Here is a 26,491-nt window from a genome sequence, read left to right as displayed (position 1 = left end):
GAGATAAAAATGGCGGTGCATCAAAATTCTACGAATTTATTAGAAGTACACAAGTGCCAAAACTGGATGGTCTTAAAGCATGTTGGGAGAGGGACCTGGCTCAGGAGATTCCAGAAAATGATTGGAAAAAAATTTAACACAGTCACAACTTATTTCATCTCATCTCATCTCATCTCATTATCTCTAGCCGCTTTATCCTGTTCTACAGGGTCGCAGGCAAGCTGGAGCCTATCCCAGCTGACTACGGGCGAAAGGCGGGGTACACCCTGGACAAGTCGCCAGGTCATCACAGGGCTGACACAGACACAGACAACCATTCACACTCACATTCACACCTACGGTCAATTTAGAGTCACCAGTTAACCTAACCTGCATGTCTTTGGACTGTGGGGGAAACCGGAGCACCCGGAGGAAACCCACGCGGACACGGGGAGAACATGCAAACTCCACACAGAAAGGCCCTCGCCGGCCACAGGGCTCGAACCCGGACCTTCTTGCTGTGAGGCGACAGCGCTAACCACTACACCACCATGCCGCCCACAACTTATTTGTTATAAGATATTAAATAGATCTTACTGGACTCCTTCCAAACTGGTAAGACTGAAACTCAGAAACAGTGATCGATGTTGGAGATGTAATAGAAAGGTGGGAACTCTGGTGCATACAGTATGTTATATGAGTGTGACAAAACCAGTGATATGTGGAATGCAATAATCTCGTTCCTAAATAAGATGTTGGGTACGCACCTGATCAAGAACCCCTCTTTATGTATTTTGGGACTACTACCAGATAACATTCAAATGTCAAAATGCCGAAAATCATGGTGTCGTTTAGCTATTATAACAGGGTGCAGGATAACCTTACGTCACTGGAAATCTGCCAATTTGTCCACTTTTAAGGAATGGATTGAGGTGCTAAGCTCAATGGCAAGCTATGAGCGGGTCACCTATAGAGTGGCAGGGAGGGAAGATATATTCAACGAAGTATGGGGCCCATTTCTAGCTCAATTGCAGGACATGAATGAATGATATTACCTACTTCTGCATAATGCTTTTTATGGTTCAGGTACAGGTTGTGTATGCGATGTAGACTTCCTAGGGTGTTGTGTTGTGTTTTTGTTTTGTTTTTTGTTTTGTGGATTTATGTTTTGGGTTGTAGGTCTGGCTTGATCTGTACGTTGTTGCTGGAATACAAACTCCTTGTTTGTTTTTTATTTTACTTCATTGTTATTATCATTATTATTTGTTAAAAAAAAGACTGGGCAGATATTGATGGACACGATGCATGTTATTCTTATTATTGTAACTGTAATAATGTCATTTCTTTGTATTTGTCTGACCAAAACATCAATAAAAAATAAAAAAAAGAAAAGAAAAATTTAGGGGAATGTGGTCAAAGTGGATTGGGTACATCATTTCACAGAGACCTGACCTGCTTTAAGGGAAATTGCCATTTTCAAAGGACTATGAGGAGCAGACTTTTATAGATAAATGAGTATATGTAACATTGTTTGTTCAATTGTTCAGTTACTAACAATAAAACGGAACGGAGAAAAATAGAAGGGAGACGAGCATTATTTTGACTAAGTTTAATGCCATTATTTGGGTTATACTTGTATTATTATGTATTTTTTGTAAATGTGATTTATGTATTTTTACAAACTTGGACTGTGATTGACCTCCCTAATAAAAATAGAATTACAAAAAAAAGATTAGCCTCCTGGCCAGGATGGAGCAGAAAGCAACAATGTCAGGTTGGTCCCTGCTTAAGTTGACATCCTGAGGGGTTACTCCAAATATCGCCATGGACAGAGATGGGGTGATTGATCGGCCACAAATTTTTGAAAAAGTTTCAAACATCAGACCCCAGTAGTTTGATATTTTCAGGCATGTCCATAGCATATGGCATAAAGTGGCTGGGGCCTGTTTACATCAATCGCAGGTAGGGTCAGCATCACCGTATATTAGAGCTAGTCGAGCCTTAGACCAATGGAGCCGATGTACAATCTTAAACTGAACAACAATGTGCCTTAGATAGATAGAAGATGAGTACATTCTCTGAATAGCTTTGTGCCACACATCATCCTGTATCCGTTCCCCGATAAGGACGGACAAATCTAATAGACCTGTTTGGTGCGCCTCCCTGCGAAATAATATTCAGTGAAGAACAAACTTTTACATTAGAGATGTTTGACATAAGGTTAGTTATGAAAAGTACTATTTCTCTCTTAAATACAAGTCTTCATCCAAATTCCCCTTGCCTCCCCTTCTGCAAAGATTCATTAAAGATGGAAATAATTCATGACTACAAACCTTTCTTTATCGTGCCAGCCTGGGATGCATCTGCTTCTCTTAACTAAAACGCTGGGAAAATAATAAATAAATTGCTACCACAGAACTTACCGTTTACACCATTATTTTAAACACAACATGTGCATGTAGCTTACTGTATGAAAAGCAAAGTGAAACTCTGAATGAAAATGAAACTATAACATTAGCTCTTGGCAAGATTCACAGTTCTCCTGAGAAATAACCGATGGTAGTAGAGGCAACGTGAAGGTGACGTAAGCTCTGCCAAAGGCTGTACATTAAAAGAGTATGCAAAACATTTTTATTGGAAGTCAAGGTGTCTCCCATAACCCGGTATGGAAAGTATGAACCGGAACGGGATGGTACATTACAATAACGTTACATTTTCTAAATATTCAGGGGTTTCGTACTTAACATCTTGTACTCACATGCAGGGGCACTGCCAGAAATTTTGGGCCCCATGAAAGATTAGAATTTTGGGCCCCCCAACTTTGCCCACCCTCGTCACAATTGCACTATTGTCATTATTTGACTTTTGATAGCCCATGGACCTTGAGTTTGTGACTTTGTTATTACATTTTATGTATTAACCTACCAGGGACTAGATGAAAACTGGTCAGTGACTAATTCTGGTGCATTTACAATCACAAATGAAAATTCAAGATTCAAGTTTGCATTTAATGCATTCAAGTTTGATGCATTTAAATGAACTCCATACTCAGTAGCCTTACAAATGTTACCCATAAAAGACAGGAAACATCTTATTATAAATTTATTTCAAAGTGACACGGAATGACATTTCAATTTGATCAATTACGTACGTATTTCTTCATATGTTGTAACCTCTATCCCTCTTTTATGTGTGCTGCGCTTTCTCCAGCTCCTCAATTTGAAACCAATGGTTTAGAATGTGTGAACATTCCACACACGTAACCATGTCAAACACTTGACTGGTGTCCGTTATTAGCAACACTTTAATCTAGCAAACTGTATATGGCGCTCGCTCATTAAGAACTTCAATCCTAAAGCATGTATGGGTTGTATTGCTGCTTACCTCCTTCTCCAAAGGGGGGTTCAGTGGTTTGGTAGGGCGGAGGTCCCCCTGAGGCTGAATCTGTGCATATTTAGGGCACCCCATTAGTTATGAAACTGGTTATTAGCACTAGGTATTAGCACCAGCATAACCTAATATTTCATCTTGTTTATCACACAAGTCAGTTCAGTTATTAAAATGGAAAAAATGTCACTGTACAAACTGTAAAAGTGTTCTCTTGATAGGCTAATCCAACCACGTTCATACTGTTCATTTACCATTCGCTAATATTTTGAACACACGTGAGCGATAGCTACCTTTCTTTGGGAAAAACTGAGTGACCAGTTGCCTGCCTCTCCGGTCCCTCTCAGCTTTCAGCTGCCTTTCTTTACGTTTTTGACAGCCACTCTTCATATTTAGCGATCATAGACTGTACGCACTCCACTGCTGGCAGGCTGGCTGCTGCACCGTGACACAGCAGCAAGTAGCGTTGCACTGATCAGCACACAGATTTAATGCATCGCGCTTCTACCAGAACTGGACCGTACCATTTCGCAAAAGGGGGAGGTTTAAAAGACAATATGTTGAAGAACTCAAGAAATAGACAACCTTGTTCAATTAGCTCATTTTACCAGATGGAATATTGCATTGTTGTTATTTCAAAAGTCTTATTAAAATCATTAAAAGCATATTATCAGCCCCTTAAAGGGCCCCATGGCAGTGCTGGGCCCCTAGAATTGTTCTAACCTTTCCCCCCCTGGTGGTGGCACCCATGCTCACATGTATCACTGTCATGTATTCTTTGATTATCCATTATTATTATATCCCGTCGCATTGTATTAACATTATATTCACGATATTTTCAATTGAAATTGATCTAAAAGCCCGGAACTCCAATTACGGAATATACCTCAGCGTGACGTCACAAAGAACCATTCATGTAGAAAGGCTTTACTGTAGTTGTAAGTTACCAGAAGATTCAGATTTGTATTTTATGTGCAATGAATGTAAAATGTGGTTTCACACTGATTGTCAAAATGTGGGTCATATAACAGAAGCAACAGATCAAAAAAGATAAGAGCCTGAAATGTATACAATGTCAGCTGAAGAAATGAAAAGGCAGAGGTAGGGGAAGAGGCAAGAAATTGTAAAATGGATGAATAAATAGTAGTTAAGTTATATGTTTTGACAATAAAACAACTAAACAATATATTTTGTTTTTCTTCGAACTTTATTTATCATACGTGATGGGACGGGCTCATCTATAAAGGTGGGATGACTAATGTAAGTACCGATTAATAAAATGGTGGACGTGATGGATCTCTATGAAACTGAAACAAAAAAGGTAAGATTATACATTAGGCCAAATAAAAAAAATAGTGTGTTTCCGGTAACCCGACCGATCGAGAATTTCTGCGTCGAAATTGCCGACCGTAAAGTTTTTATTACAAATTTCCCTCGATATTTTAGTGTAAGCGGCGTTAGTTTGTCATAATTTTTTGTTTCAACGCATTCAAGTTGTGAAAGAAACGATAAAAAGTAAAATGTTTCGCCACTTCTATCAGCCCTCCTGCATAAACTGAGCTGAGCCGCCATTTTGAATCCTCATTCAAGGCTGTAATGCAAATTGCTTCCTTTTCAGTATACAAGTGCACGTCCATGGCAGGGAAAAACACTACATTTTGCCGCCTATGTAGTCCCCCCTATTTATACAAATACGAGTCATTCAGGATTCAGCCATGTTTTTGCTCGACCCAAGTTCTACAGTAGGCTAGGCCGTCTGCTTTTAATGGAAGTAGCCTAGCCTAGGACGTTATTTTCAAGTTATTTCTTGATAAGGTGTTTTCACGTTATTACATGAAAATATCATGAAATATCGCTTCCGTAGATCATAACTCGAACTCTCGCGATATTTTTTTATTCGTTTAAAGATTTAAAACACTTATTTTATTATGATGTGTGGTATAAAGGATTCTGTGCCAAAATACTATTTTGTAAGATGTTTACTTGTGTTAATTTTTTCGAACAAAATAAAAAAAAAATTTAAGAAAAAAAAAACTTTCCTACCTACCGACCTCATTTTAGTATGTCATGTTACCGGAAACACACTTTTTTTTTTTGGCCTTATGTAAATAAATGTCACAAAAATGGTATTGCGGGACGGAGCAATTGTTATACATGGGACGAAACAGCATATAAAAACCCGGAAGGCAAATATAAGAAAATACGTGACACCACATTAAAATACGTGATGGTACTATTCCGTCCCGTTCTGTACCGGGTTATGGGAGATGCGGGAAGTCAGTGTTTTAAAGCAGACTGGTAAGTATTTGACAGCTTGCATTTTTTCTAATTGGGATAGTTAGTGTGCATTGAGCCCATAGCACTATCTCTCCCCCCCCCATCTGCACTATTATCATGTACTGTATCACATGTTGCACTATTATTGTTACAGTTCCATCAAACCTACAGCTACCTCACTTTACTGTGTCACTATATATGGCTCTCAGTGTTTCCCACAGACCAGGTAGCAATTTGTGGTGCTCCACTGTGCCGATGAGGGAATCATGCGCGGTGGTGTCATGGCGGTCGGTGGAGTCGGTCATTGGGGTGTATGCAAAGTGTTTACAGCGGGCGGTGTTCAAACACACAGTATTTTTCTTCAGAGTCACCTGCTGGGACTATTTTAAAGCTACAAGAAGCATTTGAGATTATTCAGTTCAATCTAAATTCTTTTAAGTTCTTTAAGAGAAGACAGCTAAAACAATTTTTACCAGAACCCTGCCTGGTTTCATTCCTCGACCCAACTTTACATTACAGGGCAGGCCATTAGTTTGCTGGGCTTGATGTTGGTGGAAAACCTGTCTTTTAAATTTATGAAAATTACTCATCAAAATTGAAGTTAAAGTTTAGTTTTTACTAGAGATGCACCGATTGCAATTTTTTGGGCCGATTCCGATTTTCCATGGAGTGTGACCTGCCGATACCGATTTTGGCCGATTCCGATTTCATTTTTTCAAACCACTTCACAGCACACACAAAGACTATTTTCTTTTTATCTTTTCTTTAATAGAACATTCTGCCAGATTTTCAGTAATAAATTTTCAACACCTCAAAGGTTGAAAACAAACAAAAAGACATTGCTCTTTGTAAAATCTTTCTTCATGTTTGGTATTAACATATTAATTCCTGAAATAGGAAATTCACACAAACATTTTTTCTTTTCCCATCCAATATCTGGCACAAAAACAACTTCCCCCTCATATATTATTTGCCTACTGCTATGGAACACACTTTCATAAGCCTATTTAGATCTGAAAACTTATGCCTTATAGAACAACCCATTACTTCATTCAGTATCAAAATACAAAAATAATTTCCAGTCATACTTATACCACAGCCATATATCATCTTTGTCAAATGTGTATTTGTAGAGTAATTTCCAATGGAATCAAGTGCAACCAGGTTGTAAAACAAACAAAAAGACTTTTTTTTTCTTTCTCTCTTTGTACAAATCTAACTAGATGTTTGGTAATAGGCTAACGTATTAATTCCTGTAATGGGAAATTCACACAACCACAAACATTTTCTTCTTTTTACATCCAATATCTGGCACAAAAAAAATTCACTACATTTGGATATATATCCAAATAATTATAAATTATAAATGTCCGGATTATAAATGTCCGCCTAGGCTATATTTAAACCGTTTGCTCCATCCATTTCATTAACGTGGCAGATTCGGAAACTTTAGTTTGAACGACGGCGTTAATAACATATTCTAGCAGCTTCGAAAACTTAAGGCTGAATGACGACGTCCACAACATATTCTAGGCTGTCAGACCTTCTTCTGCTGGCAATTGAGAAAGATATCCATATTGAATACAGTGTTGTCATAGACATTTTCAAGAACATGGCAAACCGAAGACTGCTGCTTTGAAGAATACTGCAGCATTTAGATGGATCTCACTCACACACACACACACAGAATGTTCAGTTGCAATTGAAATTTAGTTTTGAATAAAGTTAACTTGTGTGAAAAATTTGTTCCAAGTGCCCTTTTTTGAATGTTGAGCCCCTGCCCCTCCAAAGGTCTTTGCACGGCCCTGCTGTACCTGGAGTGACTGTTCCTGAAGCATCACACCTGCGGCAGCTGTCCCTGCTCCCTGCCTATCACCTACGGCTGCTGTCCCTGTTGAGTTACACACACAAGAAGTTACAGCGCTCCCCCTGGGTTCTGAAAAATATTCTCCACGTTTTTCCTTGAAAAATCAAGTCAAAGAAGTATTCTTCACTTTTTATTCACTTAGTCTGTATTTTTTCTTAGTTACCGACTTACCAAAGTAGACTTAATACAGGTTAATACCAACCAAACTGGCACAATTCAAATATCTGTACAGATACAGCTAGGCCTCTACGTTACATATCAAATTTGGCCTTCACTCCAGCCTCTAATAAGAAAGACTTGGTTTTGGGTGCCCTGTGCCAGTGTTGTCGTTGAGTCACTAAACCTTGAGTCTGAATCCAGTCTTGAATCCCCAGTGTTCAAGTCCGAGTCAAGTCCAAGTCATTAAAAAATTTCGAGTCGAGTCTGCTATTGATCCGAGTCAAGTCTGAGAACCAGACTCCACCCGCACCATTTGACGGTGGCTGTTTTAGCGCCATTAACATGAGTTTGTTCCTGAACATGACTATGAACAGGTGAATGTGCTTCTCTTTATCAGGGAGTGTGAAGTATTCTGTCAGAGATGGTTGGGAGATGGATGTAAGTGCAGAAGGTATGTTTATTAATACAAGCGAAGACAGGCAAACAATCCAGAATGGCAGGCAAAATCGTAAAACGGCAAAACAGGCGATAGGTCGAGCGAGGCCCAAACAAGCTATCGTAGACTGGGCAGAATCAAAGACAAGAAACAGGAAATCAGGGATCAGGAAACAAAACAAGGCTCGGTAATATGTCAGCAAGGGGCAGCACGGTGGTGTAGTGGTTAGCACTGTTGCCTCACAGCAAGAAGGTTCTGGGTTTGAGCCCAGTGGCTGACGGGGGCCTTTCTGTGTGGAGTTTGCATGTTCTTCCAAGTGTCTGCGTGGGTGTGCTCCGGTCTCCCCTATAGTCCAAAGACATGCAGGTTAGGCTAATTGGTGACTCTAAATTGGCCGTGAGTGTGAATGGTTGTTTGTCTCTATGTGCTAGCCCTGCGATGGGTGTACCCCGCTTCTCGCCCATAGTCAACTGGGATAGGATCCAGCTTGTCTGCAACCCTGCACAGGATAAGAGGCTACAGATAATGGATGGATGGATAATATGTCAGCAATGCAACTCAATACTTTGCAAAGTAAGTGTGTTTTCACAGTTTTTATATAGGTGTGCCTTAATCCTGTGCAGGTGCGAGAGTCCGCTTGGTGTGCGCGCTGTCCGGAGCACGCTCGAGAGTCTATCTGATGCATGCACCAAGGTGCGCAGGTGTCACAGTCTTGCACGAAATTAGTAAAAAAATGAATGTAGATATAAATATCTTAAATTATTATGGCATGTTACAAAAAATAGAGAAAAAATCCGAGTCCTCGTCTCCAATTTATGAGTCCGAATGCAGTTAATGCAAGAGTCCGCGTCATCAATGTGCAAGTCACGAGTCGGATTCGAGTGCCTGCCCTGTGCACCCTCCATCCATTATCTGTAGCTGCTTATCCTGCTCTACAGGGTCGCAGGCAAGCTGGAGCCTATCCCAGCTGACTATGGGCGAGAGGCGGGGTACACCCTGGACAAGTCGCCAGGTCATCGCAGGGCTGACACAGAGACAAACAACCATTCACACTCACATTCACACCTACGGTCAATTTAGAGCCACCAATTAACCTAATCTGCATGTCTTTGGGAGCGGCATGGTGGTGTAGTGGTTCGCACTGTCGCCTCACAGCAAGAAGGTCCTGGGTTCGAGCCCAGCGAGGGGCTTTCTGTGTGGATTTTGCATGCTCTCCCCATGTCCGCATGGGTTTACTCCAGTGGCTACAGATAATGGATGGATGTCTTTGGACTGTGGGGGAAACCAGAGCACCCAGAGGAAACCCATGCAGACATGGGGAGAACATGCAAACTCCACACAGAAAGGCCCTTGCCGGCTGCTGGGCTCGAACCCAGAACCTTCTTGCTGTGAGGCGACAGTGATAACCACTGTGCACCATCAGGCTCCTTAGGTTGAGTCTCAACCTAAGGAGCCTGATGGTGCACAGTTCCTTTTGGTTGGTTTTTTTTTTTTGCTAGAAATGGTTATCACCGATGTAACTACCATGCGTCTGTTTGCTTCGAGGTGTTTCAGCTCCTCTGCGATCTGTTTACCTTGCTCCATATTCATTCACTAGTGATATTACATGCCTGTATGCAGCTTAAGTAGCCACGAGCTCAGCTCGTATCATACAGCTGATTGGCGAAAAAAAACAAACAAAAGACTTAAATCGTCACGTGAATGGCCCATATGGTAATTTACCCACACCCCCCAGCAGGCTACAGTCCTGACAAAAACGAGACAATTTGCAACAAAAAATGTATGCTTTTCCAACGAAACAATCTATTATCTAAAATACTGATTGCATTCTTCAAGATCTCAACTTGCACATTATGGAAAAAAACGAAAATCACAAATTTCGAAAAAAAAATGCTTCTTTTACGATTTTCTCAGATTCGTTTCGGCCGACATGTGTCCCTGGATTCCGTGATCGGGCACTAGGACTCCCTTTAGCTGTTAACTTCAACAAAACTTGAGTTACAATTGAACAGAGTTGAGAAGAGTCTCGGACCAACCAACAGTGAAGGAAACCAAATTTCCCATCGATTTACGACCAGAACACAGAATGACCGCGTTTTACGTCATACAGTAGTTAGCCACGCCCCCTGAAACGGAGCTCACTTTCGGGTGGATTAGTGACGCTGTCCGGTGTGCTTGGGACTCTGCGTGTCTCTTTCGGTGCGTGAAGAATCCCAGCTGAGACTGCGCCATTGTCAGCTGATTCCATCACCATGTCCGGCTGAGTAAGGCGCACTGTGATTGGTCAAAAGGTTGACGCTCATTTGTTCATTATGTGTCGTGGATTTTTATTGGTCACAAGCACGCGCTGATTGTTTACACTCTGGGGAAGTAACGTCATTTCTGGAAAAGATGAGTCACGATAAAGATGATGACAAAAACATTCAGACTTAAAGTATTTTCCTCTTCTGTATATTTATCGTTCAAACTGATGTATAATTCTAATTGTAAAGTCGGAGAGTTTATTTCCTCTCTCTGTAATGTGTGTTTATTCCCCTCCCCACTGCCTCTCACTGTGTGTTGAGTGCAGCAGTAAACCTGCTCGTTTGAAATAACAAGTCCTTTTCTCTGGCTAGCTAATTAGATGTTTACAAAGTGATATCAGATTCTGACCTCACTATGAATATTCATAACATAACGTCAGCTAACTTAATATAGAGTCTGTCTGAAGAGATCACTCACTCTTTTTTTTTTTTTTTAAATGTCGTGCGCCTTTCATCCTGTTGCCGCTTGCGGGGTTTTGACATTGCTCACTCGTTTGGGGATCCGATCGTTTTTGAGCGCACAAGAGGAGAGCGCAGCTTGAGCTGGGGATGTTTCTGCATGGTCCTAGTGCCTGCGCATTCTTGGGTTTCATGTGACGTCACATCCGCCTCATTAGTTATTCAAAACTTTACCTGGTGGTCTACCAAAGCGTTTGTACGGAGAAGGTGCATTGCTCACTCGCATGAAAAATGCCTTGTTCGAATCGATCAAACCGTGAAACTGATCAAAGTTTCTTCAGGGTTCCCCATGAACTAATAAAAAAGGGTGAACAAACACAGGATTTCACAAAAAGATGTGGAGAAAGGTGGCTTTTGAACCTCTCGCTGAAATCGAAGGGAGCCGAGTTGAAGCATGCTCGAGTTTGCAGTGATCACGTAGTGAAAGGTTTGTATCTCCCTCTCGGCTATGTCCTAGTGTTTTCCAAGTACTTTTCTTGCTATGTGTCGTTATTTTACGGTACTTTTTTTAGTCACGAAGCGCTAAAGTCCCCAGCTGTTTCTTTGTTTACTCCTCACAAAGTCCATATGCATGAAGGTCGCGACAAAATTCTTCCCCGGCCGTAAAGTTACAATGCGCCATGATATCACTTCTCCGTCTTGTTTAACTAAGATCCAGGTCTTTAAAGGGGTTTCTGATGATCTTTGTGAATGATTTACCTGAGAGATAAGAGCCAACACAAGTGAGAATCAAGCGAACTGTTGTTTGTTTACACTTCAACTTGCAGCGCTTAGTTGTAAAGATGCAAACGAAAAAATCAAAAACATACTTACACGGGCAAAAACAATATAGGATTCATTCAGCAGTGACTTGATACCGAGGTCCTTCACCCAGCCACATACAAAAAAGTTGTAAGCCTCCATACTCTTCCACTCTTTCGTCTGTTTTGCGGTGTAGAAGGATGTCTGCAACACCAGATAGTTCGAGATGTCGGGGAACTCGACTGAAGGGTAGTTTTCGAGATCGTATGACAAATCCTTCTTTCCCAGACTGTAGGGGTCGATTCCATTGCACATAGCAATCTTCTGAATATATCTAAAGCGAGCAGTGGCTTCTAGATTACAAGCGTACTCTGATTAAGTTATCGCTAGTTGTTTGCACTACGGCAGCCATTTTGGTTTGCTCGACCACCAGCAGTTTTACCGGAAGTGAAATCGCTAAGAAAAGTCACGTGACTGAAACCCAAGAATCTCCCTCCCCTGTTTTTGAGCAGGCGCACTTTTCGCATGGTCCTAGCGCCTGCTCTTCTGTGTGTGTCCCCCCAACCTTAAAGTACTAGTCTTACGAAAATGACATCACCCCTGAAAATTATACCTTATAAAACTAGACATATTAAATAGTTTACTGTCTAAATTGTATTTTAATATGAGACCGGGAACATGTTCTATTTAGCTGGTAAAATTTGGCTCTTTGAGTCTGCCATTACACTAATGCATTCCTGGTAAATTATTGTTAATTCAAAGGAAGTGACGTCACATGCATAACACTTGAAAGTTTGCAGCATTTCTGGCTTCGTCTGCTTTGCAAAGTGTAGCAGGTTATTAACGATTTTTTTTATTCCAAAACAAAATTAAAACCAAACCATGCCTCCTAAAGGCCTCTGCATGCTCTTGTGACAAGGCTTTCGCAGATAGCTTTTCGCAGACAGTTGTAATTTATCGTTGAGCGGGGAGTAATAGGCGTGCGCGATGTTATTCACCGGCACAACGCAAGGGGGCGCGAAGTCGCTAGGAGTAGTTGGTGGGTGTGGTTAGTGGAGTGTTTATCCTCCGGTTACTTATAATGACTAGAACTTTTTTTTTTTATATAATGACTAGAACTGGAGTCGTATAGATGTACGTACTTCCTCAATCAACCGCTCTTCATGCTGTTCCATCTTCGCTCGTGTTTTTAAAAATGCCGGTCGTGAAAACAAAACAAACCGGGAAAGTAGGGAAGCGGAAGTGCGTGTACAGCGGATGTAGAGTGGACCAATCAGAGCCCTCTTGTCTGCGATGCTGTCTGCGAGGCTTCTGCGGTGGTCACAATTTTTGGGAGGTGCGCGCAGAGCGTCTGCGAAGGTGGGGGGGCTACGCAGACACTGTCTGCGATGCTATCTGCGAGGACTGGGTTGTCAGCATAAATTGGCCTTAAGAGGTGCGTCGTTCAAGGCTGTTCAAGTGTAGCCCATTAACAAAGTTCAATTTTGATCCATTATAGTCCAAAGTCAGCAGGACTCTTGCAGAATGAATGAGTTCGATTTGTATGGACAGGACGGTTTGGTGTCTGCTCCAAACATTTTGAAAAAGATACGTATATTTGTGAGGCACATTCACATAGAAGGATTTGAGTGACGTCTGGTACATGGAGCAATTCCTACGATCTGGAAACAAAAGTCAGAAGTGCCATCCCAAAGAGCTCACCACCGCACAGTAAGTGTCAAGCTTGCGTTAGGCACTTTAACTTTCAGTGCTGGAGCCAGCAGGAGTGGGTGACGCGTTGTGCCATATGCATTGTGTGCAGCGAGCGCACAGCAGCCAGGAATTTGTTAGGGTTAACGTCCAAAACTAAGCTGCTTTTCTGGTTCTAACAGTACCAATTAGGACCATGTAGACCCTTTCTATTTTGTGCTATGTCAGGTAAAGGTGGTGGTGGGGGTCAGCATGCAATTACCGTTATTGATTTTTACAAAAATCACTGCATCTCTGCAACCGCAAAAGATTGTTACAACTCCACTCTTTCATTCAAGTACTTTTGCAACTCTCACTCCAGACTTTACAAGGCCGCCACTGTCATCAAGTCCACCTCTTTCTTCTAATTTATAGTGTGATCACTGCCTAATTCTGAAATCACATAAGAAAGCTGTAACAAAGTACATTTACTTGAGTACTGTACTTGAGTACACTTTTTGAGTATCTGTACTTGAGTATTTTTTTTTGGAAACTTATGACTTTAACTTCACTACATTTGAAAGACAAATAAAGTACTTTTCACTCCACTACCTTTCTGTCAAGGTCCTCGTTACTATGAAGCAGCTTTGAAGGTGGTCGTCTTTTCTTTTCTAAAACGTGATTTTTTTTTTCCGCAGGTGACACTGAGACAGTCTGTCAGTAATCAATAGGGTCATGTCATGTCCACAGACTGTATAAAATCAAGTTCAATTATTTCTCAACAGCATTATTTGAACATGATCAGTTAATGGCAGAATGGAAGGAGGCAGTTCTTCTGGAACACACACCCAAGGCCATACCTAGAATCCATGTTTCAGTTTTCAGAAAGGATTAAAGATACGTTTCGTTTTAAATGTTTGCTTTGTTTCAAAAACGAACCACATCACGGCCTACAAAACTCGCCGTCCAACCTGCAGAAGCATATTGACGTATATAAACGTTTTATTCCAAGAGAAAGCTTGCAATGAAGTCATATGTGCTTTTAGAGCTAGCGATAACATTGCAATACTTATGCAGTCTGGTTAGTCAAAGGACTTTCTGTGGATTTGCCCACCAAGTTGCCGTAGCCTCGTCCATGGCTAACGTTTACATCTAGCTAGTTAACTTGGACACCGTTAGTTACCATGTAAAAATGGAGTTACACTAACATGAATAATGTTAACATATCTGAAGTCCTTTCAGCAGTGGCGATCCTAGAGTGATTTACTCCCCGGGCGAAACCCCCTACTGGCGCCCCCCCGGCCCAACCCGACAACCACCTCCCACCCACCACCTAAGAAAACACTAACTTCGTCCAGAACACACATGACCCCATACACAAACTCACAACAGCTATTTTCAAGAACAAATTTCCAGTTTTAATGACTAGTGCAATAAAAAATACAAAGATAAACAATAAAAGATAAACAATAAACAAAAAGACTCAATGACTTCGCATTACAGCTATCCACAGCTATTTAAGAAAGCACAACTGCTTAATTTGAAATAAACACTGGGATATAGGCATTAGTGTGTGTGTGTGTGTGTGTGTGTGTGTGTGTGTGTGTGTGTGTGTGTGTGTGTGTGTGTGTGTGTGCCTGCCTAACTTGTCGTAGCCCCATAATATGCACAATCCCGCCAGCGGAACGTTGTACTAGTCATCAAAAAGACTTTACTACCATAGTACTACACTACTATGACATTACACAGAGTCTTAAGTAATACATTACGACTTGATCATTGCCATTCTGGTAACAGCAAATTTATAACGGGCCGTGTCTGCGACGTACAACACACGACGAGAAATGTTTAAACGACCATGTAAAGCTGTTAACATTCTGTTGGCTAATACAGAGCCCAACGTTAACCCAGGGCAATGACAGCAATAACTTTAAACGTTTTGTTGCAAAGCCTAATCGTTATGCTGAAATTAATTTCGTGTTGGGGGGCAGGCCAGGCCAGGTCGTCCGACTTAGCAAGCATCAATAATATAAGCAGGGGTTAAATTGGGCCGGGGCTGTCCGGGGCTGAGCCCCGGCACATAAGCTCGGAGCGGATGGCATATGATCACGCACACATCAAAAGCAACAAACCCTTTTCACGATTTTCAGTTCTGAATAATTAAATATCGTTTTATTAATCAATAAACCCATGACTTTTATGAGATAGATCATAGTTTTCCTGATAACAAGACGACCTGTCAAAGCTATTTAGAACAGAACCTGCGATCAGAGATTCTGGTTTCTGGAACACTGCGTGGGTTACCAATTCCGCTTTTTATAAGCGACTTTGGGGTTTCTTTTTTTGTGAGCTCGCTTTAAAAAAAATCAGAAGTCGTGGTTTGCGGGTTTTTGGGCTTGTGTTTCAGCGTTGTGACTTGTTTATAATTTTCTCCATACACCGTCTCCCCTTTTACCTGCATACAATCCTATTATTAGTGTAATTATTATTGTTATTATTATTATGTATTCAATTATTTATTTGGCATGTGGTGCTTTTTGTATTGTCTAGAACATACATAAGATGAGCATATTATAGCAGCAAAATAGAAGCACAATCATTTGAATGCAGCAAATTTTGCTGCATTCAAATGATTGTGCTTCTATTTTGCTGCTATAATATGCTCATCTTATGTATGTTCTAGACAATACAAAAAGCACCACATGCCAAATAAATAATTGAATACATAATAATAACAATAATAATAAATGCTTCCAATGTTATAGTGTTGTTTGTATTTGGTTGCATTCACTGCATGAATATATTTGATTGACAATTTGACTGACAGTGTTTTGGCATATTTAACATTTATCCTCCAAAATAAATCAACTGTTTTGGTTTAAGATTGTGCAAGCCTTCAAATTTTCTCACTGAACATTTCTCCTTCACATTTTTCACCTGTAGGCATGTGACAAGATTTAACATGATATTGCTCAACCTACCTCTGTAAAGTCAGCTAACAACTTATTAAAATGCACCAGAATTCAGCAAATAACATGTATGATAATAAAAAACTTCTGGGGGAGGACCCCCAGACCCCCCACTAATCATTTCCTTCAAACCAATGTACAACAACCTGTACAATCTGTTACACTGGCCAACCAATCTACATTCAAACTGCCATAATGTGTAGGGGGGCACTACAAGACACACATAGGCCTACAACACACAGATAAGGTGTATATCTCTGTGCAATATGATATGGTTATCAAATTAGAGGGTTATTTTCCAAAAAGTATATTGGGGCAGGGCGGCGGGGGCAGGGGCGGGTACGAGGCAGAGCCCCCCCACATAACCAATCCCAATTTAACCCCTGAATATAAGGCTAATTAGGGCACTAATTCATGCCACTCACTGAAATTGATTCATAAAGCATACCTTTTTCTTTTGCTCGTTTCTCCTCCTCTTCTTTCCTTTTCTTCCGGAATTGGGCACCTGATGGCTTTGACCTTTTCCTATCCATTAGATCTATCTCTGAGTACGACTCCGTTTGTCATCTGACCTCCTCCTGAATGATTCCCCCTGCCTTCCCCCAACACAAACTCACCGTCAGTGTGTAGTGGTGATCACCTAACGCGAGAGGTGAGACTGAACCATTTCAACTTGACCAATTGACCAGCACGACCACAATAATCTTGGGAATTCATTCGGTTCATACACACAATCAAACGTACAGCCGTTTTGAAGTTGTTTGGATTGTTCTGCTTTTCTGTTCTCTCCTCTTTCTCGTGCGCACACGCACACACAAAAGCGTTTGCTCAATGTAATGTAATGTGGTCTGCACATTTGAGAGGCGTCTTGAGTTTGTGTCCTATGCATTGCGGCACCATATTTGGTTTGTTATTTAAATTATACGGGGTTTTGTGCCCACAGCAAATGTGACGCATGATGGCTTTTGCTGCATGTTACACTTGTGTGTGTGTGTAACACTGCTGCAAACCCTTAATTACAATTGAGCTACAAGAACTGACCAACTTCAGGTATTGACGACTCTTGTTATGATGACGTCACCTGCACAACTTTGGTATTGGGCTTCCCCATCCAAAATGTTCACACACACCCCGCCCGTCTTGTTTTGTTTTGTTTTTTCGGGGGGGTTTTTTGGGGGACCTTTTTTTTGGAACCTTTTTTTTTTTTCGCGCCCGCGCTCGTGCCGCCCCCCCGCGATGCCGCCCCGGGCGGCTGCCCGGTCGGACCGCCCCCAGGACCGCCCCTGCCTTTCAGAAATATGTTTTAGCATAATATTGCCAAATAAACAATGTAGAAATCTCTCTTTTCTAGTAGCATTAGTTACCCAATACGATTTCAAGTTTGAAAAGAATTTGCTAGCATGTCAGGTGGAGCTTCACTGACTAGCTAGCTTAACGTTAAACCACCATGATGGCACAGCATGCATTCATTTTGCGAATTCACGCTTCTGTCTTTGGTAACAGCGTTAGGTATTGTAAGCGTTGTGGCAATAATACAACAATGCGTTATTTGGCCCTCTTTTCGCTTCCTTCTGGAGGGCTTTTACAAATGCAAAACCTCAGCCATGGTGGTCTGGGTGGATGTGTATGCGTGTGTGCGCGCGCACCAAATGAGCGGCAAACAAGACTAATTCTCATAAGCTGATACATGCTCTGCGGTAGACAATAACTAGCCAGTCACTCAAAAACTCAAGCATCAGCACCAGTGAAAGTGAGAGAGGACGAGCACAAGCACAATGCAAGAAGGAAAATTGGGATGTAAACAAAAGCAAATACAGATGCATGTACGCATGCTCTGTGAATGAAAAATATCTGACGCAGATGATTAAAACCAAACATGTCTCAACCACAGCCATGTACACACATACCCACCAGAATCTGAACATACCTTGAGTGGCTTCTGGCTGTGTGGGTCAGTCTCTTCCTCCTCAACAGCGGTAGTGTTGCACTTGGCAGCAGTCAGGTGGTGCCTCTGAATGACCAGTGCCTCTTTAAACTCCTCTGGAGTCTTACTCTCCAGCAGCTTCTGCCTGAATGAGATGTCTGAGAACATGCTTGCAAACGTCCGGCCAAGCTCCATTGCCGTCTTAGTGCTTTTCTGAAAGAGAGGAGAGGAGAGGGGGTCAAAGGACAGTATGTAATAGACGGGACACTTACTTTTTTATGGCATGACTGATGTTAAATTCCCATTGTACTCATTATCTTATGCTCAGTTATAATGATTGGTTGTATGTTATAACTTAATTAACTAAGCACTGCTCAAAATGATTCAAAATGATTCCTATAATTTAAACTTTCTGACCGAGTGACTAATCCTTTTGGTTTCTGTGAGCATACGAACAGGAGAAATGTGCGGTCTAATTCTTCTGGATTAAATCGAAGCATAAGAACATTTATTTTTAAAGTTACATAATGTTTGTTTTGCTCCAGTTTAATATGCACAATGTGCAGAGAGATAAATCTGTAAAAGCAAGCAATCCTGCTTTTAGTGAAATGAGTAATTGAGCACACAAATGTGCCTCTGTATGTGTTTGACAGAGGAAGAGAGTGGCATCTGCTGTGAAGAGTAGCACATAATAGGAGGGAGAGGCTAAGGTGATTACAGTGCAGTCTAAACACAAACACCCAGATTTATGGTTCAAATATAGTCCCTGAGAATAGCAGTGCTCCTAAAATGCTTTAGGGAATACAACTGTAGAAGGTCAGGGTAGTCTACATATAAAGTGTGTGTGCACACGTATTACCATCTCAAGAGGTGCAAGTATAAGGATGACAAAGCGGACCTCAGCACAGTTCTCCCCCCAGTTCTGAGGACGGTCCAACCGAGAGATGCACACATGCCGCCTTTGTAAGTTCTTCACATTGCAGCTGTTAGATGTCATACATTGTAAGAGAGAATGCTAATTTTGTGTCTATACATACACTAACATTTCATTATATATGGAAAAAACATCAAGGTCAAATGTTAAATCTACAGGTTGTCCCTAAAGTCTCCATACATAAGGGAAATTGACACTTTTTAGTAAAATGTACTTCATTTACAAAACATCCTCTACACAACTGCCATTTATTTGTAAAAACACACGGCGTCATCTCTCCGTCATGATGAACTCATGTTAACACACTGCACTTTAAATGCATTCCTTTAAACGATCCTGTCAGGGTGCAGGCACTTACTGATGTAATTGCAGGAAGAAGCAGCGAGCAAGCAATACAGAGCCAAATCGTGAAGCAAAAATTGTAGTCAGAAGGCAGGTGAGGGTCAGTCGATCAGCAAACAGGGTGACGTAGGCAAAACAGGAAGCGTAAATGGTGAATGGTAAATGGCTGCTTTATGTCCCGGGGCTCCCTCATGCCTGTGTTACCTTCTGGCTCTCCCCTTTTAGTTATGCTGTCACAGTTAGTTGCCGGAGTCCCTGCTTGTACTCAGTGCAATATGTATACTGTTCCTACTTATTCAGGTGACATTGAGCATACCTAACAACCTGTGTCTCCCCCCCCCCCCCCAAATCTGTCCCTCTGAGTTACATGTTGGTCCTGGGATCGAGATGCTGACCTCGTCTGCTCCTCGGACCTGCCTGATCCATCCTGGTGCCCTGTGTCTGGTTGGAGTCTCATCGCATTGCTCCTGTGGAGGACGGGCCCATGAGGACAGTTGAAAGTCACACTTGGAAGACGCTCTGGACTCTTACAGTAATGCTTTTATGGCTGAGGACTACAGTTGACTTGCTAACTTTAGGGCTGCAGTTGTCATGAACAGTTTTGCACTCAAGTTTCCATTAATGAAAAGTTATAACATCAACGAAACTGATTTTATGCTAAAACTGTTAATGTTATAATCATGTTGTCTGTTGTTGCCCAAATGAGGATGGGTTCCCTTTTGAGTCTGGTTCCTCTCGAGGTTTCTTCCTCATGTTGTCTGAGGGAGTTTTTCCTTGCCACTGTCGCCACAGGCTTGCTCATTGGGGATAGATTAGGGATAAAATTAGCTCATGTTTTAAGTCATTCAAATTCTGTAAAGCTGCTTTGCTTTGTTTATTGTTAAAAGTGCTATACAAATAAACTTGACTTGACTTGAAAGGATAGCAAGAGTCAAAGAACAGGCAGCGATAACAAAGGCTCGGTATGGACTGGGAACTCAGAACAATACTTCACAGTGTAGCTGTGTCAGAAAGAGGTTTATGTAGCGTGGTGGTGATGATCAATGAACAACAGTTGAGTTCAATACTCTGGTGACAAGGGGCACTGCAGGGTTTCCCATACATAGACCATTGTGTGGCGCAGCGCCACACAATGGATTCCTATCGCCACACAATCAGACTCGTGATTTTGAAAAAAAAAAATTCCGTTGCGTATCGTTCCGTTCATTCATAGTGCTCTTTCTTCTCGTTCATGTGCGTGCGCACACACCCACACACAGAGAGAGAGAGGCGTGTCAACAGGCCTGCCAGTGCGCATATACCCGGACTGCAAATAGGCCTGTTAGGCTAATTAAAAATAACACAGCCTTCCCGATTCGCCTTCCGACCCCTTATTTTAAAAGGTAGCCTACGTCGTGCTCGTGATGAGCTTTATCATAGCCTTCTTGGCTTACAGGAAACGGACATCCCTGAGTCAGGCTATAAACCAATTTTGATGCATACAGTAGCAGCTTGACGCGAGGAACCGGCCTTATTGCATTATCCCGTTTATCCCGCTTCAGCAATGACTTCCCTTACAGTAGGGCACTTGAGTTTTTTTTCAGGAAGCCACGCAGAATTAAATGTTCTGATAGGGCATGCAGGCTTTGCACCAAATAGGGTAATGCTTTTTCATTATTGTTAGTTGCCTTGATGTTGCCTTAAGTGGTTTCTTACATCTAATTATGATATTTTATTTTATTATTATTTTGTTACATTATACTATTTATTTCATTTTAGTATTGGTTGAGGCACGGGCGCAGATAGAGGGGGGGACGGGGGGGGGGATTCGTCCCACCCAGATTTAAATTCACCTCATTCGGTCCCCCCCACTTATAGGGAGGAAAAAACATCTATGCTGTCTTTCTTTGCATAAGGCAAACCTCACGGAAAAATCAAAAGACTAATTACCATTCGGTTTATTGAGGAGCACAGCAGTACATACATAGTTGCAACTGCGCAGACTACACAGGTTGCGAGCTCGGTTGCTATGGTTACCCACAACAAGTTTGACAGGCATATCGGGGACAGCTCCTCCTAGTTCTGGACCCCAACAAGGCATGATGAAGGGTGCCAAAAGGCAGAAAACGATTGCATCGTTTTTTCAAAAAAAAAAAAAACGACTGTAAGTAAACTTTATCATATCACCTTGCAATTTTTTGATAGTCTGTTCAAAGTAATGTCATAGTGAAAGTAAAATCGTACGGAGTAGAGATGCCTTTCTGGTAGCCTCCTTTTTTCGGTGGTAGCCTGTAGATACAGTGCTCAGAAGGCAGTTTTAATGTTTAATCTGGCGTTCCCTGCCATAATTTCAGCGAGCATATTGTTTCATAAGGAAACTTTGCGAAGAGTTGTTGACTGACTGCCACTCACGCAACACACAGGCATAGTTAGAAAGTCAGGATGCACTGGTTTACACTTTACACACACACACGTAGCCCAGCCTCTCGCTATGTTTAACAGTTGGAACTTAGCGGTTTTAAAACTAGTTTTGCAGTTTTGCAATTTCTGTGCATGATGATAATGCAGTGTTTCCCACAGACCAGGTAGCAATTTGTGGTGCTCCACTGTGCTGATGAGGGAATCATGCGCGGTGGTGTCATGGCGGTCGGTGGAGTCGGCCATTGGGGTGTATGCAAAGTGTTTACAGCGGGCAGTGTTCAAACACACAGTATTTTTCTTCAGAGTCACCTGCTGGGACTATTTTAAAGCTACAAGAAGCATTTGAGATTATTCAGTTCAATCTAAATTCTTTTAAGTTCTTTAAGAGAAGACAGCTAAAACAATTTTTACCAGAACCCTGCCTGGTTTCATTTCTCGACCCAACTTTACATTACAGGGCAGGCCATTAGTTTGCTGGGCTTGATGTTGGTGGAAAACCTGTCTTTTAAATTTATGAAAATTACTCACCAAAATTGAAGTTAAAGTTTAGTTTTTACTAGAGATGCACCGATTGCAATTTTTTGGGCCGATTCCGATTTTCCATGGAGTGTGACCTGCCGATACCGATTTTGGCCGATTCCGATTTCATTTTTTCAAACCACTTCACAGCACACACAAAGACTATTTTCTTTTTATCTTTTCTTTAATAGAACATTCTGCCAGATTTTCAGTAATAAATTTTCAACACCTCAAAGGTTGAAAACAAACAAAAAGACATTGCTCTTTGTAAAATCTTTCTTCATGTTTGGTATTAGCATATTAATTCCTGAAATAGGAAATTCACACACACATTTTTTCTTTTCCCATCCAATATCTGGCACAAAAACAACTTCCCCCTCATATATTATTTGCCTACTGCTATGGAACACACTTTCATAAGCCTATTTAGATCTGAAAACTTATGCCTTATAGAACAACCCATTACTTCATTCAGTATCAAAATACAAAAATAATTTCCAGTCATACTTATACCACAGCCATATATCATCTTTGTCAAATGTGTATTTGTAGAGTAATTTCCAATGGAATCAAGTGCAACCAGGTTGTAAAACAAACAAAAAGACATTTTTTTTTCTTTCTCTCTTTGTACAAATCTAACTAGATGTTTGGTAATAGGCTAACGTATTAATTCCTGTAATGGGAAATTCACACAACCACAAACATTTTCTTCTTTTTACATCCAATATCTGGCACAAAAAAAAATTCACTATATTTGGATATATAATATATCCAAATATAGTGAATTTTTTTGTTGTTAACGGCGCGCGCGCCGGAGCTCGTTAGGCGCGCAGGACTGACACCGTTCTGCGCAAGCGCAACACGATCGCACTAGAAAGCATGTTCAAGCTGCCAGTGTAGCTGCAGTCTTTTTAGTTGCGAATTACTAGTATTTCCACTTTCATCTCTATGTGATACACAAGTTTTGATCGGCAGAAAATCGACATATTTTAATTTTGACCGGCCGGTCGCCGGTCATGGCCGATCACGTGAAAATCAGCCGATTCCGATCGGCAGCCGGTCAATTGGTGCATCTCTGGTTTTTACCTTAGTTTTTTGCCTTTTTGGTGGCAATCTTTCAATCATTCTTTAGTTGACATTCAAGGAATAAATTGCAAAAAACAAGTTGGAGGTTTTTATTTTAAATATTGAACTCAACACTTACCTCAACCAATACTAAAATGAAATAAATAGTATAATGTAACAAAATAATAATAAAATATCATAATTAGATGTAAGAAACCACTTAAGGTAACACCAAGGCAACTAACAATAATGAAAAAGCATTACCCTAATTGGTGCAAAGCCTGCATGCCCTATCAGAACATTTAATTCTGCGTGGCTTCCTGAAAAAAAACTCAAGTGCCCTATCGTAAGGGAAGTCATTGCTGAAGCGGGATAAACGGGATAATGCAATAAGGCCGGTTCCTCGCGTCACGCTGCTGCTGTATGCATCAAAATTGGTTTATAGCCTGACTCAGGGATGTCCGTTTCCTGTAAGCCAAGAAGGCTATGATAAAGCTCATCACGAGCACAACGTAGGCTACCTTTTAAAATAAGGGGTCGGAAGGCGAATCTTCTTCTTCGGAGTTTTATGGCAGCCGGCATCCAAATAGTTGCATTGCTGCCATCTACAGGATTGATGCCTAATTAAGGCCCAATTACACTATATCCTACTATATAGACCAGTAGCCAATAAAAACTTTAAGAAAAATCGTCTTCCCTTTCCACTTGATCCTATTTCTAAAATGCTTTTCAACGTCACCTCTTCCAAACCAAGTCCACGCAACTGTGCGAGCAGTTCCTGTCTTTGACTGTCATAATTTTTGCAAAAGAGTATGACATGATGAACAGTCTCAGGTTCCTGACAATAACACAGACCATTCTGATGTTTTCCCAATAAAAACAAAGTGCTATTTAAAAATGTATGCCCAATTCTCAACCTTGCAAAAATAACTTCCTCCTTACGATTACGCCCTCTTTTATAACCAACTGAGTCAGTTACTCTACTAGAAATTGAGAATAGATGCCTTCCCTTTGTTTCTTGTTGCCAACTCTGTTGCCATTTTAAAATTGCTTCTTGCCACACAATACTTTTGCCCTCTGATTTTGATAACTTTATATTTACATCTATGGACTCTCTTTGACAAGCTTTCTTGGCTAATTTATCCACTTTTTCATTAGATGTGACACCTACATGAGCTGGGACCCATATAAACGACACCTCTATCCCTCTTCTTTTCACCTCACTAATTATCAGTAAAATCTCATAAATGAGATCCTGTCTGCTTTTTGACGAACCTTTTCCAATGCACCTAATAGCTGACACAGAGTCACTACATATCAGTACTTTCTGACTCTGTATCTGTTCAACCCACTGTATTGCCATTAGGATTGCATAGAGCTCCACAGTAAATACACTTAAAAAATCTGAGGTTCTTTTAAAAGCTTGAAAATTAAAACTATGAACAAAAAAGGCTGACCCTGTAGCTCCTGTTTCTTGATCTTTTGACCCATCAGTAAAAATTAATATATGGTTCTTATATCTTTCTCTTACATGACACTGAAATTCAAATGCCAAGTCTATCTCAGGATTTTCCATCTTAATTTCAAGCAACTTCAAGTCAATCTCTGGAACCTCCAATTGCCATACAGGAATTAAAGGCCACGTTGCTACTGAACAAAAGCTCTTATTAAGAATGTTCAATTCCTGTGCTACGATTTTTCCAGACCACCCAAAACTTGAGAGTCTTGCCACCTCCCTCTCCCGTGATGGTTCAATTACACATTTTACAGGGTGATCACATCTCTGACCCATCAAATTGACCCAATAATTAGCTTGAAGCTGCCTTCTTCTTAAACCAAGTGGCATTTCACCTGTTTCCACTTGTAGCGAACACACTGGAGAAGATCGTACAGCTCCCGTGCATATTCTCAACACCTTAGCTTGAACTACATCTAATCCAGCTAAAACGGATTTGGCTGCAGACCCATACACTAAACACCCATAGTCAATTCTTGACCAGAAGGCTGCGTTATTTTTAATTAGCCTAACAGGCCTACTTGCAGTCCGGGTATATGCGCACCGGCAGGCCTGTGGACACGCCTCTCCGTCTCTCTCTCTCTCTCTGTGCGCGCGCACGAGAAGAAAGAGCACTATGAATGAACGGAACGGAGCATTTTTTTTTCAAAATCGCGAGTCTGATTGTGTGACGCGTCTATGTATGGGAAACCCTGTAATGTGTAAACTTTGGATTTCCATAGGCTATGTTAAAATGTTATCATTGTCCTGGCCTGCAGGTAGTTCCTGGTGATGGCAGTGAGGGCGGTGAAATAACATGTATACACACTACCGTTCAAAAGTTTGGGGTCACCCAGACAATTTTGTGTTTTCCATGAGAAGTCACACTTTTATTTACCACCATAAGTTGTAAAATGAATAGAAAATATAGTCAAGACATTTTTCTGGCCATTTTGAGCATTTAATCAACCCCACAAATGTGAAGTTCCAGAAACTCAATCTGCTCAAAGGAAGGTCAGTTTTATAGCTTCTCTAAAGAGCTAAACTGTTTTCAGCTGTGCTAACATGATTGTACAAGGGTTTTCTAATCATCCATTAGCCTTCTGAGGCAATGAGCAAACACATTGTACCATTAGAACACTGGAGTGATAGTTGCTGGAAATGGGCCTCTATACACCTATGGAGATATTGCACCAAAAACCAGACATTTGCAGCTAGAATAGTCATTTACCACATTAGCAATGTATAGAGCAGGGGTGGGCAATTATTTTTTCCATAGGGCCACATGAGAAACAGGAAATTTTGTGGAGGGCCGGACCATAAGGCTGAACTAAATTCTGCATAATATTAATTGTATTTCTTTATATAAAGCAATAAATATCATTGTTTTTACAAGCTGCTAAGACTGGTAAGAGTATGGAAAAAACGAGGTTGCCTTACAAAAAATGTCATTTATTCAATCAAATTTTCCAAAACAATGGTTAACAAAATGTGAACGTTTGTACCATTTTTTTAGTCACATTCACCCCAAAACACAAAGACATCAAAATATTGTCTTTCTACTCCA

At 41.0% G+C, this 26,491-nt stretch overlaps 1 protein-coding gene across 1 annotated transcript in view; it reads right to left on the bottom strand.

Moving 5' to 3' along the window:
• The window catches only part of LOC132888854 (sodium-driven chloride bicarbonate exchanger-like), a 168,007-nt gene that overhangs the window by 124,522 nt on the left and 16,994 nt on the right, over positions 1-26,491 (bottom strand). Inside the window, exons 7-8 of the mRNA XM_060924948.1 lie at positions 19,029-19,152; positions 18,153-18,382 (exon numbers count right to left, since the gene is read on the bottom strand). Of these exons, the coding sequence (XP_060780931.1) occupies positions 18,153-18,382; positions 19,029-19,152 (354 nt within the window). The remainder of the gene's footprint in view (positions 1-18,152; positions 18,383-19,028; positions 19,153-26,491) is intronic.

This window comes from Neoarius graeffei, chromosome 7 (genome assembly GCF_027579695.1).
Source record: "Neoarius graeffei isolate fNeoGra1 chromosome 7, fNeoGra1.pri, whole genome shotgun sequence".
Classification (NCBI taxonomy): domain Eukaryota; kingdom Metazoa; phylum Chordata; class Actinopteri; order Siluriformes; family Ariidae; genus Neoarius; species Neoarius graeffei.
The sequence above is the reverse complement of the archived record's forward strand: the minus strand, read 5'-3'. Positions and strand labels throughout refer to the sequence as shown.